The sequence below is a fragment of the Pongo abelii genome, chromosome 1 (assembly GCF_028885655.2).
Source record: "Pongo abelii isolate AG06213 chromosome 1, NHGRI_mPonAbe1-v2.0_pri, whole genome shotgun sequence".
Classification (NCBI taxonomy): domain Eukaryota; kingdom Metazoa; phylum Chordata; class Mammalia; order Primates; family Hominidae; genus Pongo; species Pongo abelii.
Window position 1 is genome coordinate 99416871 of NC_071985.2, and position 21289 is coordinate 99438159.

Below are 21289 nucleotides of genomic sequence, written 5' to 3' on the forward strand. Positions count from 1 at the left end.
ACATCCCAGACACTCACATGGGTGAACTCTGACTCTGCAACTTCAAGCTTTTCCAAGGTTGTACTAACAGGAGAAAAAAAATGGAAGCAGAGAGAAAAAGAATTAGAAGACAACAACAAAGGACTCTCCTTTTAAATCTCATACTGCTTCTCTAATTTTCACTTCAGAATCAATTTCCAGGTGTGGTAGGTACCCTCTAAGATTGCCCCCAATAATCCCTCCCTCCTGAGATCCATGCCATTGTGTAATTCTCTCTCAAGTGTGGGCTGCACTTAGTGATTCTCTTCTCATGAACAGAATGCAGCACAGGAGATGGAATGTCAATTCTGAGATTAGATTACAAAAATACCGTAGTTGCTTCTTGGACTCATGCTCTAGCCCCTGCTTGCCTGCTCTGAGGAAAGCCAACTCCTATGCTATGAGCTGGCTATGGATAGGGCGATGTGACAAGGAACCAAATACTGCCAACAACCATATAAGTGAGCTGAGACGCTGATCTTCCCTCAGATAAGCTTTTGGACTAATAGCTTGACTGTAATCTCCAGAGAGAACCCGAGCCAAAGGCATCCAGCTAAGGTACAGAAACGGGGATAACAAATTTTTGTTTTCTTTTTGAGACGGATCTCGCTCTGTTGCCCAGGCTGAAGTGCAGTGGCACTATCTTGGCTCACTGCAACCTCTGCCTCCTGGGTTCAAGCAATTCTCTCACCTTGGCCTCCTGAGTACCTGGGATTATAGGCACAAATCACCACACCTGGCTAATTTTTCTATTTTTAGTACAGACGGCGTTTCACCATGTTGGCCAGGCTGGTCTTGAACTCCTGGCCTCAAGTGATCTGCCCTCCTCGGCCTCCCAAAGTGCCAGGATTACAGGTGTGAGCCACCACACCCGGAATGAGATAACAAATGTTTGTCTTCAACAGCTAAGTTTGGGGGTAATTTGTTACACAATAATAGATAATACAGATTTTTGTACCTGGAATTGAGGTGCTGCTGTAACAAAAATCTAAAATTTGGGGGTGGTGGCCCGATGCAGTGGCTCATGCCTGTAATCCCAGCACTTTGGGAGCCTGAGGCAGGCAGATCATCTGAGGCCAGGAGTTCAAGACCAGCCTGAGCAACATGGCAAAACCCCGTCTCTACCAAAAATACAAAAATTAGCCAGGCATGATGGTGCACGCTTGTAATCCCAGCTCCTCGGGAGACTGAGGTAGGAGAATCGCTTGAACCTGGGAAGCGGAAGCTGCAATGAACCAAGATAGTGCCACTGCACTCCAGCCTGGGCAACAGAGTGAGACTCCATCTCAAAAAACAAAAACAAAACAAAACATTGGGGGTGGCTTGGAGGAGCATTTTAGTGAAAAGGTAGTGTCCTGAATATGCTGTTTATAGAATTTTGGACTTAAAGGGGGTTACCAGTGAGGGCTTACAGTGAGAAAAATTTTATTGGAAACTGAAGGAAAGGAGATCCTAGTAAGGCAGCAGCACAAAGTTTAGCAACAATGTGATTTGTGATTATGTGAAAAGTAGAATATGTGCCTAATGAATTGGACAATCTAGCTAAGGAGATTTCCAAGCAAAGTCCTGAAGGTGCCACCTGGTTTTCTCTTGATGCTTATAATAAAATATAGAAGAAGAGAAAGAAATTATGGGAAGGACCATTAAACAAAAATGCCAGAACTTGGTAAGTTTTGAAAATTCCAAGCCTCTCCAGAGAGCAAACGATGCTAAAATTAAGAAATGGCAGGCCACATACGGTGGCTCACTTTAGGAGGCAGAGGGAGGAGGATTGTTTAAGACCAGCCTGGTTAACACAATGAGACATCATCTCTACCAAAAAAAAAAAAAAAAAAAAGGCTTTTGAGCAAGGATAAGCTCCAGGGCACTGCCAAGAAAATGTGGTCTAAAGATGAAGGCAAACATATGACTGTGAAACATTTTATTAAGACCTCAGAAAAACAAAAGGTATTGGTTCAGAGTATAGTCATCCCTCAGTATCTGTGGGGGACTGGTTCCAGGACCCCTCATTGAATATCAAAATCCACAATGCACAAGTCCCTTATATACAATGGTATGGTATTTGCATATAACTTACGCACATCCTCCATATACTTTATTTTTTTTTCTTTTGAGACAGGGTCTCGCTCTGTCACCCAGGCTGGAGTCCAGTGGCGCGATTTCTGCTCACTGCAACCTCCACCTCCGGGGTTAAAGCGATCCTCCTGCCTCAGCCTCCTGAGTAACTGGGACTACAGGCACATACCACAACGCCTGGCTAATTTTTTTGTATTTTTGGTAGAGATGGGGTTTCGCCATGTTGCTCAGGCTGATCTTAAACTCCTAGGCTCAAGTAATCTGGCCACCTCTACCTCCCACAAGTGTTGGGATTACAGGCGTGAGCCATCACGCCTGGCTAAATCATTCCTAGATTATTTATAATAACTAATACAATGTAAATGCTATGTAAATAGTTGTTATACTGTATTGTTCAGGGAATAATGACAAGAAAAGTCTGTACATGTTAAGTACAGGCCTAACTGTACAGTACATATCAGCAACAACATAACATTTTCAGGATTTTTTTTTTTTTCAGTATTTTTTCTTTTCTTTTTTTTTAAAAGGGATGGGGTCTCGTTATATTGACCAGGCTGGTCTCAAACTGCCTCAAGCAATCCTCCCACCTCAGCCTCCCAAAGTGGTGGGATTACAGGCATGAGCCACCACACCAGGCTCTCAAGTATTTTCAGTCCACAGTTGGTTGAATCTGGGATGTGGAACCTGTGGATACGGAGGGCTGATTGTGCTATTCAAAAGGCTGTTCAAAAGATTATGTTTCACAGATCCTTTCAACTGAAAAACAGGGTCTGTAAGAAGCTTAGGTCTCATAAAGAAGATATTTATGAGTGTGGCTTTTGTCTAACGGAGTAAATCCCAAGGAGAATCACAGGGGGCCCACAAAATTTTCTGTATCAGTAGAAACACGCCATCTTGGATCAAAAAGGACAGAAACAGTACAAAATAGAGACCACTAGTTCCCCCAAAATTCTACTGGAAAGAAGCAGGCTGAGAAAAGAACTCAGGTAAAAACACACTCTAGCTTTCATGAAAAAGGAAGACTCAGAAGACAAAACCAAGAGTCTAGAGGGTAGAGCCAAGAACCACAGAGAATTATTCTTCTGCTTTGAGGCCTGATAAAAGAAACTCCAACACTTCCTGGATTTTGGAACAGCAAATAAAATCAATGACTCCTTTTAGTGTCTCCCATTCTCCCCTTTTATGTACAGAAATGTGTATATTGCTTATCTAATGCCTGTCTCACCATTGTATGCTAGGTACACGGGGAAAGGATAACTTGTCTCTTTGGTTCCACAAGTTCACAGATTAAGAACTGTACTTGAGGAGCTGTGCTTAAGGAACTATACCTGGGGGGCTCATCCAAACCCGGACCTAATTTAGGTAATAAAACTCTGGACTCTGAGCTAATGCTACAATGGGATGAGACCCTGGGAGGGGATCAGTGTATTTTGGACATGGAGGTATGTAAATTACTGGAGACCAGAGGGCAGACTATGACAGGCAGTTTCTAAGATGGCTCACAATGATCCCTGTGCCTCCTGGTATTCACACCCATGGGTAATTCCTTCCTCTTGAGTGTGGGCTGCATTTAGTGAACAGAATGTAGCACAAGTAGTAGAATGTCAATTCTGAGATTAAGTTATAAGAGGCCATGATTTCTGCATAGGCACATGCTCTCTTGTTCACTGTCAGATAGCCCAGGTGCCATGTTGTGAGCTGTCCTATGGAGAAGTCCATGTAGCAAAGAACTGAGGGAAGCCCCCAGACAACAGCCAGCAAGGAACTAAGGCCCTCAGTTCAGCAACCCACAAGGAACAGAATCCTACCAGTAACCACATAAATAAGCTTAAAAGCAGATTCTCCTATTTGAGCCTTCAGATGAGACCCCAGCCCTGGCCAACAGCTTAAATGCCACCTCATGAGAAATCTTGAGCCAGAGGACCCAGCTAAGTTGGGCCTGGATTCCTGACCCACAGAAAGTATGATATATATTTGTTATTTTAAGCCACTAATCTTTGGGGTACTTTATTATGATGCAATCAAATTATAGAGGTTTCCAAGGACTTGAAAAGAGAGATAAGATTATATGGAGAAAGGGGCCAATAAACCAACCTTGTAGTTAGCATTTGCAAAGTCTCTCCAACTAGAGGTGAGAAACTGGGGTCAGGAATAGGCGAGCCCTCACTGATTTCCTCCAAAGGTGGAGTCTGAGGTAAAACATCAGGACGACCAAGGTGAACGCCTGGAAAAAAGATAGAGAAGATGGGGTATGGTAAATACAAGGAAAAATATGTAGCAGCTTGGCTTCCTGGATAGAAATGGGAGCAGAGGTTCTGGCCAGACAAGGTAAAGGCTCACAAGGAAGGGAGGGAGTACCCAATCACACGGGGACCCCAGCCCTAGTGCTGACCTGGCTCCACTTCCGCCTTTGTTGTCACTTGTGCCTTGTGTTCCCCAGAGACCGATGGCTGGTAAGTAATGCAGGAGTTGCCACTGGAGCCTGCTCGCCGAGAGAAAGATGAGCCAGACCGAAACTTTTTGGAAGGAGAAGGCTTCACTTCAAAAGGGAAAAACAGAGCCTACTTAGCAACCACCTTAGCAACCATTACCAAGACATAGATACAAATAATTGCTAGTATCCCCAACACACACCCAAAGTTGGTCTGAAAAGTGAAAAGGCTAATGTCAACAAAGACAGGCTCTATGAATTACTATTCAGAGAACAAGGTGTTAGCTCACTTCACTTTCCAAGAGGCATGAAAACCTAGAAGAAAGGAAACATATTCACACCTACCCCTCCAACATGGAGCCCTGATGACTGCTTTACTTCCATCAGATGAAATGTACCCTATTGCATAATTCCCTTTTTTTTTTTTTGAGTTGGAGTTTCACTCTTGTTGCCCAGGCTGAAGTGCAATGGCGCGATCTTGGCTCACTGCAACCTCCGCCTCCAGAGTTCAAGTGATTCTCATGCCTCAGTCTCCTGGGTAGCTAGGATTACAGGCATGCGCCACTACACCCAGCTAATTTTGTATTTTCAGTAGAGACGGGGTTTCACCATGTTGGTCAGGCTGGTCTCGAACTCCTGACCTCAGGTGGTCCGCCCATCTTGGCCTCCCATAATGCTGGGATTACAGGTGTGAGCCACTGCGCTTGGCCCCTCTTTTTCTTTAATAGTATTCTATAGTAAAACCTGAGAAAGATAACTTTTTTTGAGATGAAGTTTCTCTCGTCACCCAGGCTGGAGTACAATGGCACTATCTCAGCACACTGCAACCTCTGCCTCCCGTGTTCAAGTGATTCTCCTGCCTCAGCCTCCTGAGTAGCTGAGATTACAGGTGCTCACCACCACCCGGCTAATTTTCATATTTTTAGTACAGACAGGGTTTCAACACGTTGGTCAGACTGGTCTCGAACTCCTGACCTCAGGTGAGCCACCTGCTTTGGCCTCCCAAAGTGCTGGGATTACAGGCGTGAGCCACCATGCTGGGCCAAGAAAGATAACTCTCACTCTATATCTTCTTAGCACGTATGTGCCCAGCACTAAATAACTGATACTTGTAATTTTTACCACTTTGTAAAGATTTTTTTCCTTATCTTTTTAAAATTTTTTGTAGAGACAAGGTCTCACCATGTTGCCCAGGCTGGTTCCAAACTCCCAGGCTTAACTGATCCTCCTGCCTTGGTCTCCCAAAGTGCTGGGATTATAGGTGTGAGATACTGCACCCAGCCTGGTTTTTCCATATCCCTTAAGACTGTCTGGCATGCCTAGGTCCCCTCTCCCTCGCTATGGAACTAATGATGCCTAATATGAGAAGAAGGGAAAGAGAAGCTAGAATTTGCTATGGCAGCAGCATGGAAGATTTGCAAAAAAAGAAATATTGGCACTTCCTAAACAAGAAAGTTGGGAAAAGAGACTAAAAACATGTGCTAAGCAGAAATCAGTAAATGCTTCTGTAACCACCGGAGATAGTCTAGAAGATAAAACAGAACACCAGTAACCTCATTGCGTATCTCTGTACATAGGCTCTGCCTATCTCTGTGGCATGGATCCTACATCCACAACTATACATTATTTATTTATTTATTTTTTTGCAAATCCCAATTCCCCAGAAATGGCCCTCACCTCATTGACACATGCAGGAAGAGCCAAGGGGCAAACAGCAACTTGAAAACGACTATGACAGACTGACTAACACAAAGGACAAGAAATGGCTCTCATGGGATGTAGGTGGAAGGAGAGGCCTCTGGCATTGGCAGCTCCCTACCAGAGGTGTCCTGCCCTCTGTTCTCTTGGGGTAAGGGAGCCACTGGGCAGGAGTAGGCAGTCACTTGGTAGAAACCACTTACAGGGAATCTTCTTAAATACTGTGTTGCACATGAAGCGCTGGAACCGTTCAGCGTAGAAGCCTGGGCGATGCACTGAGACAGTGTCCTGCAGGGCAGAAGAAATGCTATAGAGTTAGAAGGAGGCCCAGCAAGAGGAACTCTAGTCCAAGGGCCATCTTCCCCCAGACTGAGCCCCTAAGCAGAAGGGTAAAACCTACAAATGAAATAAATGGAAGAGGCCAGGCATAGTGGCTCACGCCTGTAATCCTAGCACTTTGGGAAGCCGAGGTGGCAGATCACCTGAGGTCAGGAGTTCGACACCAGCCTGTTCAACATGGCAAAACCTCATCTCTACTAAAAATACAAAAATTAGCCACGCATGGTGGTGGGCACCTGTAATCCCAGCTACATGGGAGGCTGAGGCATGAGAATCGCTTGAACCTGGGAGATGGAGGCTGAAATGAGCTGAGATTGTGCCACTGCACTCCAGCCTGAGTGACAGAGCGAGACTCCATCTCAACTCAGCACTTTGGGAGGCCAAGGTGGCCCGATCACTTTGAGGTCAGGAGTTTGAGACCAGCCTGGCCAACATGGTGAAACCCCGTCTCTACTAAAAATACAAAAATTAGCTGGGCGTGGTGGTGCGCGCCTGTAGTCCCACCCACTCGGGAAGCTGAGGCAGGAGAATCACTTGAAACTGGGAGACAGAGGTTGCAGTGAGTCGAGATCACGCCACTGCACTCCAGCCTGGGTGACAGAGTGAGACCCTGTCTCAAAAAAAAAAAGAAAAAGAAAAAATTGCAAGAAACTGAGGCCAGTCAGAAGTGATGGAGGCAGAAGTGTACGGTAAGAGAGCCTCTAGTATTACTACTTACTCCGTCATGTACCAGGGCTTTCCAAGAGTGCTCCAACTTCTTAACAAACCTGCAAGAAAAATGTACATCACCTACTCACGTCATTTTTAAATAAATGACCTTAATAACTTTATATTTTAGGGGGTTAAAGGGGTAATAGAAAATCTTGAAAAGACAGAAGCTGAGAAAGCACATCTACTGGTACACTGGTTTTCCCAAGAACAGGCATAGCAGTGCTGGTTCATCACGGAGACCAATGTTGTTTCTAGGTAAGTCAATTATTCACCCCATGGGAAAAGGGCAATTTATGTCCCTGGCAAATCAGGAACATGAGTATTTATTATAAAAGGAGAGCTGAAGGAACAGATGGGCAAGACTGGAAAGGGTAGTTAAAACTGGATGATAACACTGAACCAACAAATCAAGTACTGTCCAGTCCTCATTAGTATTTAAAACCTTACAGGAACAAAACTGGGGTCTAACAATTCCAGCTCCTCTCTGATGATCACTCCATTGCCTCTTAGTTCCAGAGTCTAATACATTTTACAGAACACAGTGACCCTCCTGTTTTTTCTCCACGGAAAAGGGTAACATTTCCAGCTGTATCCCAATGTGGAACATGACTCATCTCATAGGTTTTTGCAAAGAGCCAGACAGATGGCATATTCTACCCTGGTGCTTCCAAGGACTGACTCAGCTTTCCACAGAAGGTATACATTATGTCTGGGGAGATGCGGGAGGAAGGGTTATAAAGGCCGGGGAAAGAGGCAAAACCAATGAAGTAAGTAGCCAGACTGCAACTCACTGTTCTTGCTTCCGGAAGAACTTGGCAACAAACCCATCTAAAAGAGAAACGTGAGTGGTTATCTGTATCCACCCTCTCTTAATTTGGGATCCATATGCTCCTCACCTGTAAGACTGTAGAATGTCAATGATGCCAATATAAAGCAGAAGCCTTTCCCCTTTACTATTCCGGGCAGGGATGCCACCCATACTGGAAAAGGCAAAAAGGAAAGGGTGAGAAAATCTGTTGGCTAGTTTAGTCAGATCAGGATGGGGAAGTGAAACCTACACATAACTGCCTCATCCTCCATAAACCAGAAGATCAGACAATAAGTGATCAAGAAAACAAAAAGAGAAAAAAATATATTTAAAAAACAGGAGAAAATGAGATCCTGCCTCTAACCCCAGGAACTCTCTACAGTATGTATTATAATCTAGTTTTCTCCACATCTCCTTGCCTACCTCTTCCACTCTGATTCCACCAAAGAGAATCTAAAATTGCCACTACTCAGCAATTTTGGGAATGCTCTCCTAATTAACTGAACTTCTTCAGTACTTTTGCTATCTTAATTTATGCCCACTAAGACACTCTTCTTGAGAGTCATATTACAGGATACCTTAAAAAAATGAAACAATCTAAGATATTTGTGATATTTCAGTAATTACACTTACTAGATAGATCCATGATGAAGAAGGATGCCTTCCACAAAGAAGTCTATAATAATTTTTTTTTTTTTGACACAGGGTCTCATTCTCTTTGCCCAGGCTGGAGTGCAGTGGCATGTACAGTGGCTCACTGCAGCCTTGACCTCCCAGGCTCAAGCAATTCTGCCTCATCAGCCTCCTGAGTAGCTGGGACCACAGGTGCTCATCACCACACTCAGGTAATTTTTGAGTTTTTGTAGTGATGAGGTCTCATCATGATGCTCAGGCTGATCTCAAACTCCTGGACTCAAGTGATCCGCCTGCCTCAGCCTTCCAAAGTGTTGGGATTACTGGCATGAGCCACTGTGCCCAGCCCATTGATTATTTTTGATAAAGTTCTAATATATTACTAACAAAAAGAGACGACTAAAAAATGATAATAAAGTTCTAATATAATTTGCAGACATGCATTTAAGACTATAATTTTTTAAGTCTTTAACTCTTGAATAGCTCTCCTTCCCATATATACTATAAACCCGAAATTAACCTTGTTTTCATTTTGTATTAAGAAAGCTCATTCAAGCTCATTCTATACTTCTGTAAACATTAATATTACTGATCCAACTGCCGAGTCAAGGCTACTCCTTTCCAGAAGCTGGGTCCCTTCCTAAAGAAAAAGTGCTGTGGCCGGGCACGGTGGCTCACGCCTGTAATCCCAGCACTACGGGAGGCCAAGGCGGGTGGATAACCTGAGGTCAGGAGTTCGTAGACTAGTTTGGCCAACATGATGAAACCCCGTCTCTACTAAAAATACAAAAAATCAGCTGGGTGTGGTGGCGGGCGCCTGTAATCACAGCTACTCAGGAGGCTGAAGCAGGAGAATCGTTTGAACCCAGGACGTGGAGGTAGTAGTAGGCTGAGATCGTGCCATTGCACATCAGCCTGGGCAACAAGAGTGAAACTAAAAAAAAAAAAAAAAAAAAAAAAAAAAAGAAAAGAAAAAGTGCTGTGGGCCTATGTTCTCCTTCCTAGTGGCCCTGAGCCCACTCACTGGTCATCGGTCTCCATGGTACCACCCCGTCGAGCCTCTCCCTGGATGGATTCCATGGCTGTGGAATACAGAGCCTTTTGGGGGGCCGGTCTTCGAGTATCAACTGAGTATTGTGTTTCGCTGCTTAAGGGCTCTCGTTGTGCATGATCTATATTATGGATTGACATCAAGAGGCTATAATCCATTATCTTGAAGCTCTGCAACACCTAATGGAAGGAAAAAAACATGATCTGAGCCTTGGAAGAAATAAAAATATTTTTCAGGATCTCATTTTTTTTGTTTTTTTGAGAAAGGGTCTCAATCTGTCACCCAGGCTAGAGTGTAGTGCTGTGATCTTGGCTCACTGTAGCTGCAACCTCCCAGGCTCAAAGGATCCACCTACCTCAGCCTCCCAAGCAGCTGGGACTACAGGCACACACCACTACGCCTGGCTAATTTTTTATTTTTCGTAGAGACAGGGTTTCACCATGCTGCCCAGCTGGTCTCTAATTTCTGGGCTCGAGGGATCTGCCTATCGCAGCCTTCCAAAGTGCTGGGACTATTGGTATGAGCCACCACGACTGGCTTGACAGCTTTCATGACGTAATTATTTAATTTAGCCTTACAGTGAACCTGTAAGGCTAAATTTTTTTTTTTTTTTTTTTTTTTTGAGACGGAGTCTTGCTCTGTCACCAGACAGTACAGTGGCGCGATCTCGGCTCACTGCAACCTCCAACTCCCTGGTTCAAGCGATTTTCCTGCCTCAGCCTCCCCAGTAACTGGGATTACAGGCACGTGCCACCACACCCAGCTAATTTTTGTTATTTTTAGTAGAGCTGGGGTTTCACCATATTGGCCAGGCTGGTCTTGAACGCCTGACCTCGTGATCTGCCTGCCTCAGCCTCCCAAAGTGCTGGGATTACAGGCGTGAGCCACCACGCCCGGCCTGGTTAGTCTTTATTTACATCCCTTAGCTTTCTCTCATTTGAGTAAATATAATTTTTCCAAGTCCCACTGCCTAGCCCACAAGACCGTCTTTGTTCTTTCCATGTATGTCTCTCCATGAAGAGAACACTATCTTCTCAAGAGAACAAGGAATACATATTTGTGCTGTGAAGATTCCACAATGAGGTTGTGGTAAAGTACACTTTGTGACAGAACAGATCTGTGGTAGGACCTTGTATGACTAGCTTTAATTCAGTTAAACATTTACTGAATCCCCACCATGTAGGCGCTGTGCCTCCTTACAGATTAAAGAGAGAGTTTCTGTCCTCAAGGACATTATACATTTAGAAACGGATACAAATGTAAAATAAACACAATACAGTTTAATATGTGCAACAGTGGGAAGTGTTCACATGACAGAAGAGTACAGACGTCAAGAGCGATATCTAGGCCGGGTGCAGTGGCTCACACCTGTAATCCTAGCACTTTGGGAGGCCAAGGCAGGCAGATCACTTGAGGTCAGGAGTTCAAAACCAGCGGGGCCAACATGGTGAAACCCTATCTCTAGTAAAAATACAAAAACCACCCAGGCATGGTGATGGGCACCTGTAATCCCAGCTACTTGGGAGGCTGAGGCAGGAGAATTGCTTGAACCTGGGAGGTGGAAATTGCAGTGAGCCGAGATCGTGCCATTGCACTCCAGCCTGGGCGACAAGAGTCCATCTCAAAAAATAAAAATTAAGTAAAATGTAGATTACATTTATCTGTTGGTGACAGGGGCAGCATGAGAGGATGAAATAGGATAAAAAGTTAAGGTAGCTTGTTGAGAAACAAAGCTAGGGAGATCAGAGTCAGAAAATGGTTTGATTAGAATGCCAAACATCTGAAATCCCTATTGAGAGCAACAGCAAATGGACTGAAGAACGATATTGAAAGCCCAAGTGGGGTTGGATATCATAATTCTGTAGAGATGCCAGTATACACAGTTGTGTAATATTCTTCAGCAGCACTCAGCTTCCAAAATATAAATTTGGATTTGGCAGCCAGGACCAAAATCTGAGGAAGGATGATGTTGGTGTGAAAATAAGCAGAACATTTGACTATGAGGCCCAGGCTAGCTAGAGAAGGAAATAAATCCCATTGTGGGAGGATAAACGGGGAGAAAGTAAAAATGTAAAGGAATGGCAATGAACTAATTAAAAGTTATTTTAAATACAGCCCAGGACATACAGTGCTAAGGAACAGAGTTCCATCTCCCACAAACTTAACGCCTAAGAACAATCAAGCTGTTTTAGTAACTGAGATTTTTGGTGTCTAAGTAACAAACTCACCAAACAGTCACGCTGCAGGGTCTTACAGAGAGCATTGTACATGTCAGCATCCAAAAAAAGACCATCAGGGATGTCTTGTAAGAAGTCTAGGTCTTTAAATGTGGGAAGAGGCTTCTCTCGCTCTTTCTGGGAAGCCCGCCGTTTGTAGGTTGAGCCTTTGAGGTCATATTTGATATGCATTTTTACCGATCTTGGTAAAAGATTGTTCATCACCACAATCCGAATGTTCTTGCCACCTGCCTGCACACAGTACAGTCCATAGAATTTAGGCAGCAAAGTCCGAGGGTTCTGGTTGAGGTTCTGAGAACACAAAAGTAAACAGAAGTAGGAGAACTTAGCTGATTTTCAGTGAAACTCACAGGTAAAAGTTACCACCCATCCTCCCTTTATCTTCTATATGAGATTCAGACACAATCTGTCCACAAACCTACATCATATATGCTTTAAATTTCCCTATGCATCTATTTCAATGATAAGTTCACCATCAAGCTGTGCCACAGACTCTCCAATACAGATATCAGTCAGGATACCAATAAAAGATGGATATATTTCTTCAGAGAGATTTAAGAGAAGACGACACTCTCTGTCCTGGGTATAGTATATTCTTGGGGATGGTAAGGCAGGTAAGGAGAGTTACCTAACTTCTCCAGAACCTCCAATAGCAATCAGAGTAAGGCTGCAGAGAGTATTATCAAGGGAAATAACCTACCTCATTCCCCAAACTAGAAGCTGAACTAAGAACAGAAGATGAAAATAGCCAGGTGCAGTGGCTCATGCCTATAATCCCAGCACTTTGGGAGGCCAAACAGGAGGATCATTTCAGCTCAGGAATTTGAGACCAGCCGGGGCAACGTAGCAAGACCTCATCTCTACTAAAAATTTATAAAAATTAGGCCGGGCACGGTGGCTCACGCCTGTAATCCTAGGACTTTGGGAGGCCGAGGCAGGCGGATCACGAGGTCAGGAGTTCAAGACTAGCCTGACCAACATGGTGAAATCCTGTCTCTACTAAAAAATAAAAAATTAGCTTGGCGTGGTGGCGCATGCCTGTAATCCCAGCTACTTAGGAGGCTGAGGCAGGAGAATTGCTTGAACCCGGGAGGCGGAGGTTGCAGTGAGCCGAGATTGCGCAACTGCACTCCAGCCTGGACGACAGAGCGAGACTCCGTCATGAAAAAATAAAAATAAAATGTTCATAAAAATTAGCCAGGTGTGGCGGTGTGTGCCTTTAGTCCCAACTACGTGAGAGGCTGAGGTGGGAAGATCACTTGAGCCTGGGAGATCAACAACACTTAAAACAGAACAGATAAACAAAACCTCTTTTACCATAGAGAGGCAAAAGAAATGGGGTGAAAAGCACAAAACTGAACAACATTTTTATTTTATTTTTTTTTGAGACGGAGTCTTGCGCTGTTACCCAGGCTGGAGTGCAGTGGCAGGATCTCGGCTCACTGCAAACTCCGCCTCCCGGGTTCACGCCATTCTCCTGTCTCAGCCTCCCGAGTAGCTGGGACTACAGGCGCCCACCACCACGCCTGGCTAATTTTTTGTATTTTTAGTAGAGACGAGGTTTCACCATGTTGGCCAGGATGGTCTTGATCTCCTGACCTCGTGATCCGCCTGCCTCGGCCTCCCAAAGTGCTGGAATTACAGGCGTGAGCCACCGCACCCGGCCTGAACTACACTCTTAAGATAGAAGTGCTGACACTGTTTTACCCTGCTGAAGACAGCCTCCCCAGCCTTGCCCAGAAGTGGGCAGCACAGGTGGACAGTGCTTCTCTCTCCCTTACCATGTAGTATCCTGGAAGCAGCTTCTGCAGAAATTCCGCCTCTTTATGTTGGACTGTCTTAATAATGAACTCATCGTCGCTGGACACATAGAACAGGGAACCACTAGCCCCAGAGCTACAGAGTTCAATCAGCGGCTCACTGCAGAGGGAATACTGGGGCAAACAGAGAAGAACTAAGAGATTTAGACACATCAGGGCCTTGCCCAACACAAAAATCAACTACAGATGCAATTCTTTTCTAAATAAAAACCAGAGCGAGACTGTGGAGAAAAGGGGCCTTCCTTTGGGAATATCCCTCTGATACTGGAGTCACAGGGTCCTGATATCCAGATGCTTACCAAGTAATCATCGGGCCGGATACCAAATAGCTCCCGGAAGTAGCGGAAGGCAACAGGTGCATAGGTCTTGAAACGAAAGTCATTGTAGTGATGAGCAGGGGTCAGGTTGCTCCCTTCACTGTGGGGTTAAACAGAGGTAGCCATAACTTGCCAGTCCCTATCATCCAGAGAATCTACCTTGCGAAGACACTCAAGAGTCACCTCATGGTGGGGGGACTGGGGGAATACATTCCTCCTAAGATAATCACAGCCCTTCTTAGATGAGTTACTTAGTGAGACAATGGCACAGCATGGACAGCAAGACATAAGAACAAGAAGAAATCACACTGCCTCCTATCCAATGCATTAGGTTGTTTTTTATGGGTCAATCCATAGGACAGAAGCTAATGGAAGCATCTAGAGGACAGTATCTGCTCTCCGAACTCTCTAGTCCCACATCACCCTGATTACAACCAGGTTAAGAAATGGACACATGTCTAAATTGTCTGACCTGAACCCCTAAAACTGCCCTGGGCTGATTTGAAAAGTCCACATTTCCAGGACGTGCTCCTGAACATTAAACTCTGTACCTGGGAAAGAAGATACTCTCTACCACGTAGAAATCTTGCATGAGGACATCACGCTCTGGTTTGGTACTCAGGCTCCCCACAGTGTGGGTAATGCCTAACTGGATGGCACCTTTCAAGGCTGATGAGGTTGTCTGAGAAACAAGAGAAATGAGAAGAAAATTCCTAGTATAAGTAGGATCATAACAATTAAAAATTCAGAAAGGGGAAGCTAGAAGAAACACTTTAAAACAAACGTCCTTTAGTCTGAGCAATAGTTCAGATAAAACTGGGACAATCCAGTTTCCCCATCCCTATGCTGTACTCTGCAATTAAGCTTAGTAAAGATTGGAAGGACAGTGAGGATACAGAGTAGCAAAGCTAGGACTCTCTGAGCCAGCCTCAGCTAGGCAAGGTGCTCCCTCCTGTTGGCCTGCCTAAACAAGAGTTCCATATCTGTATTTGGAAGATACATTGTATTGACACAACATTCTTAGTTCTCACTGCTAAGGTTTCTGCCCCCAGAGTGTATCTGGAGCCCTCTAAACATTTCCTTCATCTGATATAGAATGTAACTAAAATTAACCAATATTCCTTTTTTTTTTTTTTTTTTTTTGAGACGGAGTCTCTGTCACCCAGGCTGGAATGGAGTACAGCAGCATGATCTCGGCTCACTGCAAACTTTGCCTCCCTGATTCAAGCGATTCTCATGCTTCAGCCTCCCGAGTAGCTGAGATTACAGGCATGCACCACGACGCCTTGCTTATTCTTTATATTTTTAGTAGAGATGGGGTTTCACTATGTTGGTCAGGCTGGTCTCAAACTCCTAACCTCAGGACTCCCAAATCTCTGGGTTTACGGGCTTGAGCCACCATGCCTAGCCCTAAAATTAACCAATATTCTGATCTGACTGCCTGGCGGCAGAAACTTCAGTCCTCTAAGGAAGGGCCTGACTAGTGTCTCAAGGACAACAGGGTGGGGTGGGCGCGGTGGCTCATGCCTCTAATCCGAGCACTTTGGGAGACTGAGGTGGGCAGACCACTTTAGGCCAAGAGTTTGAGACCAGCCTGGCCAATGTGGTGAAACCGTCTCTACTAAAAACACAAAAATTAGCTGAGTAAGGTGGTGTGCACCTGTAGTTCCAGCTACTCAGAAGGCTAAGACAGGAGAATTGCTTGAAGCTGGGAGGCGGAGGCTGCAGTGAGCCAAGATCACACCACTGCATTCCAGCCTCGGTAACACAGCAAGACTCTGTCTCAAAAAAAAGGACAACAGTGTGGTAAAAGAGCTCCTAACTGAAGAAGAAAGCATGAAAGACTCAAATTATTTCTGAGAGCAGTATTCAGAATTAGAATTATCAAACTTGGTCAAAACACAAACACAAGAGCCCCACTCTTACAATCCAGGATTCCAAGCCCGTGGGAAAGTATCGCATCATCTAGATCTTTGCTGTCTGATAACAGTAGCCACTAGGTACACATGGCTATTTAAAGTTAATTCAAATTTAAAACTTCATTTCCTCAGTCTTACTACCTACAGTTCAAGTGTGACTACTAGCTACCTTATTGGATAGCACAGATACAGCACATTTCAATCACTGTAGAAACTTTGATTAGACAGCTTTGCTCTATTTGCCTCATCCCTGACCTCCGCCAGGCATTACTTATATTTCTACTTGGTCCTCAATGGGCAATAAATTACAACTAGTTTTTTTTTTTTTTCTTGAGACGGAGTCTTGCTCTGTCTGTCGCCCAGGCTGGAGTGCAGTGGCGCAATCTTGGCTCACTGCAAGCTCCGCCTCCCTGGTTGACGCCATTCTCTTGCCTCAGCCTCCTGAGTAGCTGGGACTACAGGCGCAAGCCACCACGCCCGACTAATTTTTTGTATTTTTTTTTAGTAGAGACGGGGTTTCACCGTGTTAGCCAGGATGATCTCAATCTCCTGACCTCGTTATCCACCTGCCTCGGCCTCCCAAAGTACTGGGATTACAGGCATGAGCCACCATGCCCGGCCTACAACTAGTTTTTTTCATGTACAAATAGGTCAAAGGAAAATAAATTATTAGTTCCTTTTTTTTTTTTAAGTATCTGCCTCCCCAGTTAGAATAGAAACTCATCTTTTTATCTCAATGTTCAACATATAAAAAGAGCTAAATGGTCGGGCGCTGTGGCTCACGCCTGTAATCCCAGCACTTTGAGAAGCCGAGACTGGCAGATCACCTGAGGTCAGGAGTTCAAGACCAGCCTGACCAACATGGAGAAACCCTATCTCTACTAAAAATACAAAATTAGCCAGGCGTGGTGGTGCATGCCTGTAATCCCAGCTATTTGGGAGGCTGAGGCAGGAAAATCGCTTGAACCCGCAAGGCAGAGGTTGTGGTGAGTGGAGATCGTGCCATTGCACTCCAGCCTGGGCAACAAGAGTAAAACTCCCTCAGAAAAAAAAAAAAAAAAAAAAAGCTAAATAAGCCAGGTGTGGTGGCTGAGGCCTGTAGTCCCAGTTACTCTGGAGGCTGAGGTAGGAGGATGGCTTGAGCCCAGGAGTTCAAGGCTGCAGTGTGCCATCAACGCACCCACTGCATTCCAGTCTGGGCAACAGAGCAAGATCCTATTTCTTTTTCTTTCTTTCTTTTTTTTTTTTTTTGAGACGCAGTCTCGCTCTGTTGCTCAGGCTGGAGTGCAATGGCGCGACCTCGGCTCACTGCAACCTCCGTCTCCCAGGTTCAAGCTATTCACATGTCTCAGCCTCCCGAGTAGCTGGGATTACAGATGCCCGCCACCGCACCCAGCTAATTTTTGTATTTTTAGTACTCGAGATTACAGATGCCTGCCACCGCGCCCAGCTAATTTTTGTATTTTTAGTAGAGACGGGGCTTTGCCATGTTGGTCAGGTTGGTCTCGGACTCCTGACCTCAGGTGATCTACCCGCCTCAGCTTCCCAAATGCAAGATCCCATTTCTTAAAAAAAAAAATTTAAAAATGAAGAGCTCAGTAAAAGGAATTGACATGAGCCACAGAGTCCATTCTGAGGACTGTCAGGTCCTTGACTGAGAATGAGTCAGTCCACCTCTGCTACTTGGGACAATGAAATAGAGAACGAACACAAAATTTACATAGGCCAGAAACAGAACTCCAAGAAATCTTCACATTCCATATTAGACAAACTACAGATGCTAAATGGGAGACTGAACACTGTCCCTCAGGAAGCCTAAACCATCTGCAAACTAGTCCAGAACTCAAGAATTTGGATCCCTCAAGGATCCAGGATGCTTCTGTTTTCCCTTCACCAGCTCAATTTCCACTTTTTCACTATTACTGTTCCTTTCCAGTCCATTTGATATTCAGAGCTCAAAAAAGCAGATGTTCTAGGTACTATTTGCCAGCTAAATGACTCTTTGTGGGGTAAAAGGGGGTGAGACACGGTCAATCACCCCTGTAACTCCAGCACTTTGGAAGGTTTAGGTAGGAGGAATGCTTGAGGGCAGGAGTTTGAGACCAGCCTGTGCGACACAGCGAGATCATCTCATAAAACTAATTTATTATTATCCACATGTGGTGGTGTGCACCTGTAGTCACAGCTACTCAGGAGGTTGAGGCAGGAAGATCACTTGAGCCCAGGAGTTGGAGGTTACAATAGCCTCCCGCCACCTGCCAATGATTATGCCACTGCAATCCAGCCTGGGTGACAGACTGACACCCTGGCTCTAAAAAAAATTGAAGAGAACCATCCTGGCTAACACGGTGAAACCCCGTCTCTACTAAAAATACAAAAAATTAGCCGGGCGAGGTGGCGGGTGCCTGTAGTCCTCGCTACGCGGGAGGCTGAGGCAGGAGAATGGCGTGAACCCCGGGGGGCGGAGCCTGCAGTGAGCCAAGATCGCGCCACTGCACTCCAGCCTGGGTGAAAGAGTGAGACTCCGCTTCAAAAAAAAAATTTGAAGAGAAAAAAAAGTCTGACTTATTGTGTATATTTGTATCAACAGGCTAGGCTGGGACCTGGCCCTCTGTTGATATATATCCAGCAATGGACAAAAAGACAGAAAGACTGCGAGAGACATGGTTCCCTGTAGTAAGATAAGAATGGCTTTCATGGCCTTGTTACATATTTATACCTAACAGGGAAACCCAGTTTCTTCAGCTCAGTAAAATAGCAACCAATGCCAGATTTGTTCACTAAAAATTTTTTTTTTTTTTTTTGAGATGGAGTCTCGTTCTGTCACCAAGGCTAGAGTGCAATGGCACAATTTGACCTCACTGCAACCTCCACCTCTCAGGTTCAAGCGATTCTCCTGCCTCAACACCCAGAGTAGCTGGGACCACAAGCGTATGCCACCCAGCTAATTTTTGTATTTTTAGTAGAGACAGAGTTTCATCATGTTGGCCAGGTTGGTCTTGAACTCCTGGCCTAAAATGATCTGTCTGCCACGGCTTCCCAAAGTGCTGGAATTACAGGCCTGGGGCACCATGCCCAGCCAAAAAAATTCTCATTTAAACATTCATATACAAAAAGGAGACAATTTACCCTTTGAGAAATAAATTCTAAAGTCTAAGCTGTGTTATGTGCAAAAGCTTAGGATATCAAGAAACAGGACAGCACATGGAGAGTAATTTCAAGGAGACTGAGTTCCCAGAGTAAGCTGCTGAGCTCCTGGAGTAAGATGAGAAGGTTCCATCCAGACACACCTTTTTATATGTTGTCTCTCCTGAGGAATCAACACTTCTATGGCCTATTTTCTTGATGGGCATGCCAGAGGCATAAGGCACCTAGAAGAATAGTCAAGATTATAATACAATTCCCATGTAAGACACCAAATAGCTACCACGATGGTACATCAAAACAAAATAAACTGAAACAACATATTCTTTCTAGATTAAAAACATTTTACAAAATCTTCAGAAGATCTATCCCATGCAAATATACACCTATAATGTTGGTTCCCAGTGAATTAAGTGGCTAAAAGATCACAGAAGAAAACTCCAAGGGACACATATTTTCCCTTTGGTCCTCAGAAAGAAGACATAGAAAATAAAAGTGAGTATTTTTATTCTTTATTTTTTTGAGACAGAGTCTTGCTCTTGTTGCCGAGGCTGGAGTGCAGTGGTGCAACCTCCACCTCCTCGGTTCAAGCAATTCTCTCGCCTCAGCCTTCCGAGCAGCTGGGATTATAGGCGCGCACCACCACGCCTGACTAATTTTTGTATTTTTGTATTTTTAGTAGAGATGAGGTTTCACCATGTTGGCCAGGCTGATCTCAAACTGCTGACCTCAAGTGATCCACCCTTCTCAGCCTCCCAAGGTGCTGGGATTACAGGTGTGAGCCACCATGCCTGGCCAGAAAATAAGAGTACTTTTTTTTTTTTGAGACAGAGTTTCGCTTGTGTCGCCTGGGCTGGAGTACAATGCCACGATCTCGGCTCAGTGCAACCTCCGCCTCCCGGGTTCAAGCGATTCTCCTGCCTCAGCCTCCCGAGTAGCTGAGATTACAGGAATGCGCCACCACACCCAGCTAATTTTTTGTATTATTAGTAGAGATGGGGTTTCAACATGTTGACCAGGCTGGTCTCAAACTCCTGACCTCAGGTGATCCACCCGCCTTGGCCTCCCAAAGTGCTGGGATTATAGGCGTGAGGCACTGCACCCAACCAAAAGTGAGTATTTTTAAATAGTAGTAGAAACATAGCTGGGCGATGGCCGGGCGCAATGGCTCAGGCCCGTAATCCTAGCACTTTGGGAGGCAGAGGCAGGTGGATCATGAGATCAGGAGTTCAAGACCAGCCTGGCCAAGATGTTGAAACCCTGTCTCTACTAAAAACACAAAAATTACCCGGGCGTGGTAGTAGGCACCTGTAATCCCAGCTACTTGGGAGGCTGAGGAAGAGAATTGCTTGAAACTGGGAGGTGGTGGTTGCAGTGAGCTGAGATCGCACCACTGCACTCCAGCCTGGGTGACAGAGTGAGACTCTGTCTCAAAAAAAAAAAAAAAAAAAAAAGAAAAGAAACATAGCTGGGTGGTGTGGCATGCACCTGTAATCTCAGCTACTCAGAAGGCCAAGTGGGGAGGATCATTTGAGTCTAGGAGTTTGAGACCAGACTGGGCAACATGGCGAATCTCCATCTCCAACTAAAAATACAAAAAATTTGCCTGGCGTGGTGGCATGCATCTGTAATCCCAGCTACTCAGGAGGCTGAGGCGGGAGAATCACTTCAATCCAGGGGGCAGAGGTTGCAGTGAGCCAAGATCACGCCACTGCACTCCAGCCTGGGCAACAGAGTGCGACTCTGTTTCAAAAAAAAAAAAGAAAAGAGGCCAGACGCAGTGGCTCACACCTGTAATCCCAGCACGTTGGGAGGCCAAGGCGGGTGGATCACCTGAGGTCAGGAGTTCAAAACCAGCCTGGTCAACAGGGTGAAACCCTGTCTCTACTAAAAATACAAAAATTAGGCGGGCATGGTGGCGTGCACCTGTAATCCCAGCTGCTTGGGAGGCTGAGGCAGAAGAATTGCCTGAACCTGGGAGGCAGAGGACACAGTGAGCCAAGATCGAGTCACTGTACTCCATACCGGGCAACAGAGCAAGACTCCATCTCAAAAAAAAAAAAAAAAAAAAAAAAAAAGGCAAGAAG

The 21289-nt window shown here is 45.1% G+C and overlaps 1 protein-coding gene across 11 annotated transcripts in view; it reads right to left on the reverse strand.

Moving 5' to 3' along the window:
- Window positions 1–21289, reverse strand: part of PIP5K1A (phosphatidylinositol-4-phosphate 5-kinase type 1 alpha) — a 51131-nt gene that overhangs the window by 2555 nt on the left and 27287 nt on the right. For 7 of the 11 annotated variants that reach the window (XM_003775579.4, XM_024257067.2, XM_009244520.2 and 4 more), the window contains 12 exons: window positions 19349–19429; window positions 14691–14821; window positions 14122–14239; window positions 13784–13936; window positions 11994–12293; window positions 9739–9944; window positions 8170–8253; window positions 7281–7329; window positions 6427–6511; window positions 4487–4633; window positions 4189–4318; window positions 18–63 (listed from right to left, as the gene is read on the reverse strand). In XM_003775579.4, the coding sequence (XP_003775627.1) occupies window positions 18–63; window positions 4189–4318; window positions 4487–4633; window positions 6427–6511; window positions 7281–7329; window positions 8170–8253; window positions 9739–9944; window positions 11994–12293; window positions 13784–13936; window positions 14122–14239; window positions 14691–14821; window positions 19349–19429 (1530 nt within the window). The remainder of the gene's footprint in view (window positions 1–17; window positions 64–4188; window positions 4319–4486; window positions 4634–6426; window positions 6512–7280; window positions 7330–8169; window positions 8254–9738; window positions 9945–11993; window positions 12294–13783; window positions 13937–14121; window positions 14240–14690; window positions 14822–19348; window positions 19430–21289) is intronic. The other 4 variants (XM_054528323.1, XM_054528321.1, XM_054528320.1 and 1 more) reach the window with 2 other exon arrangements.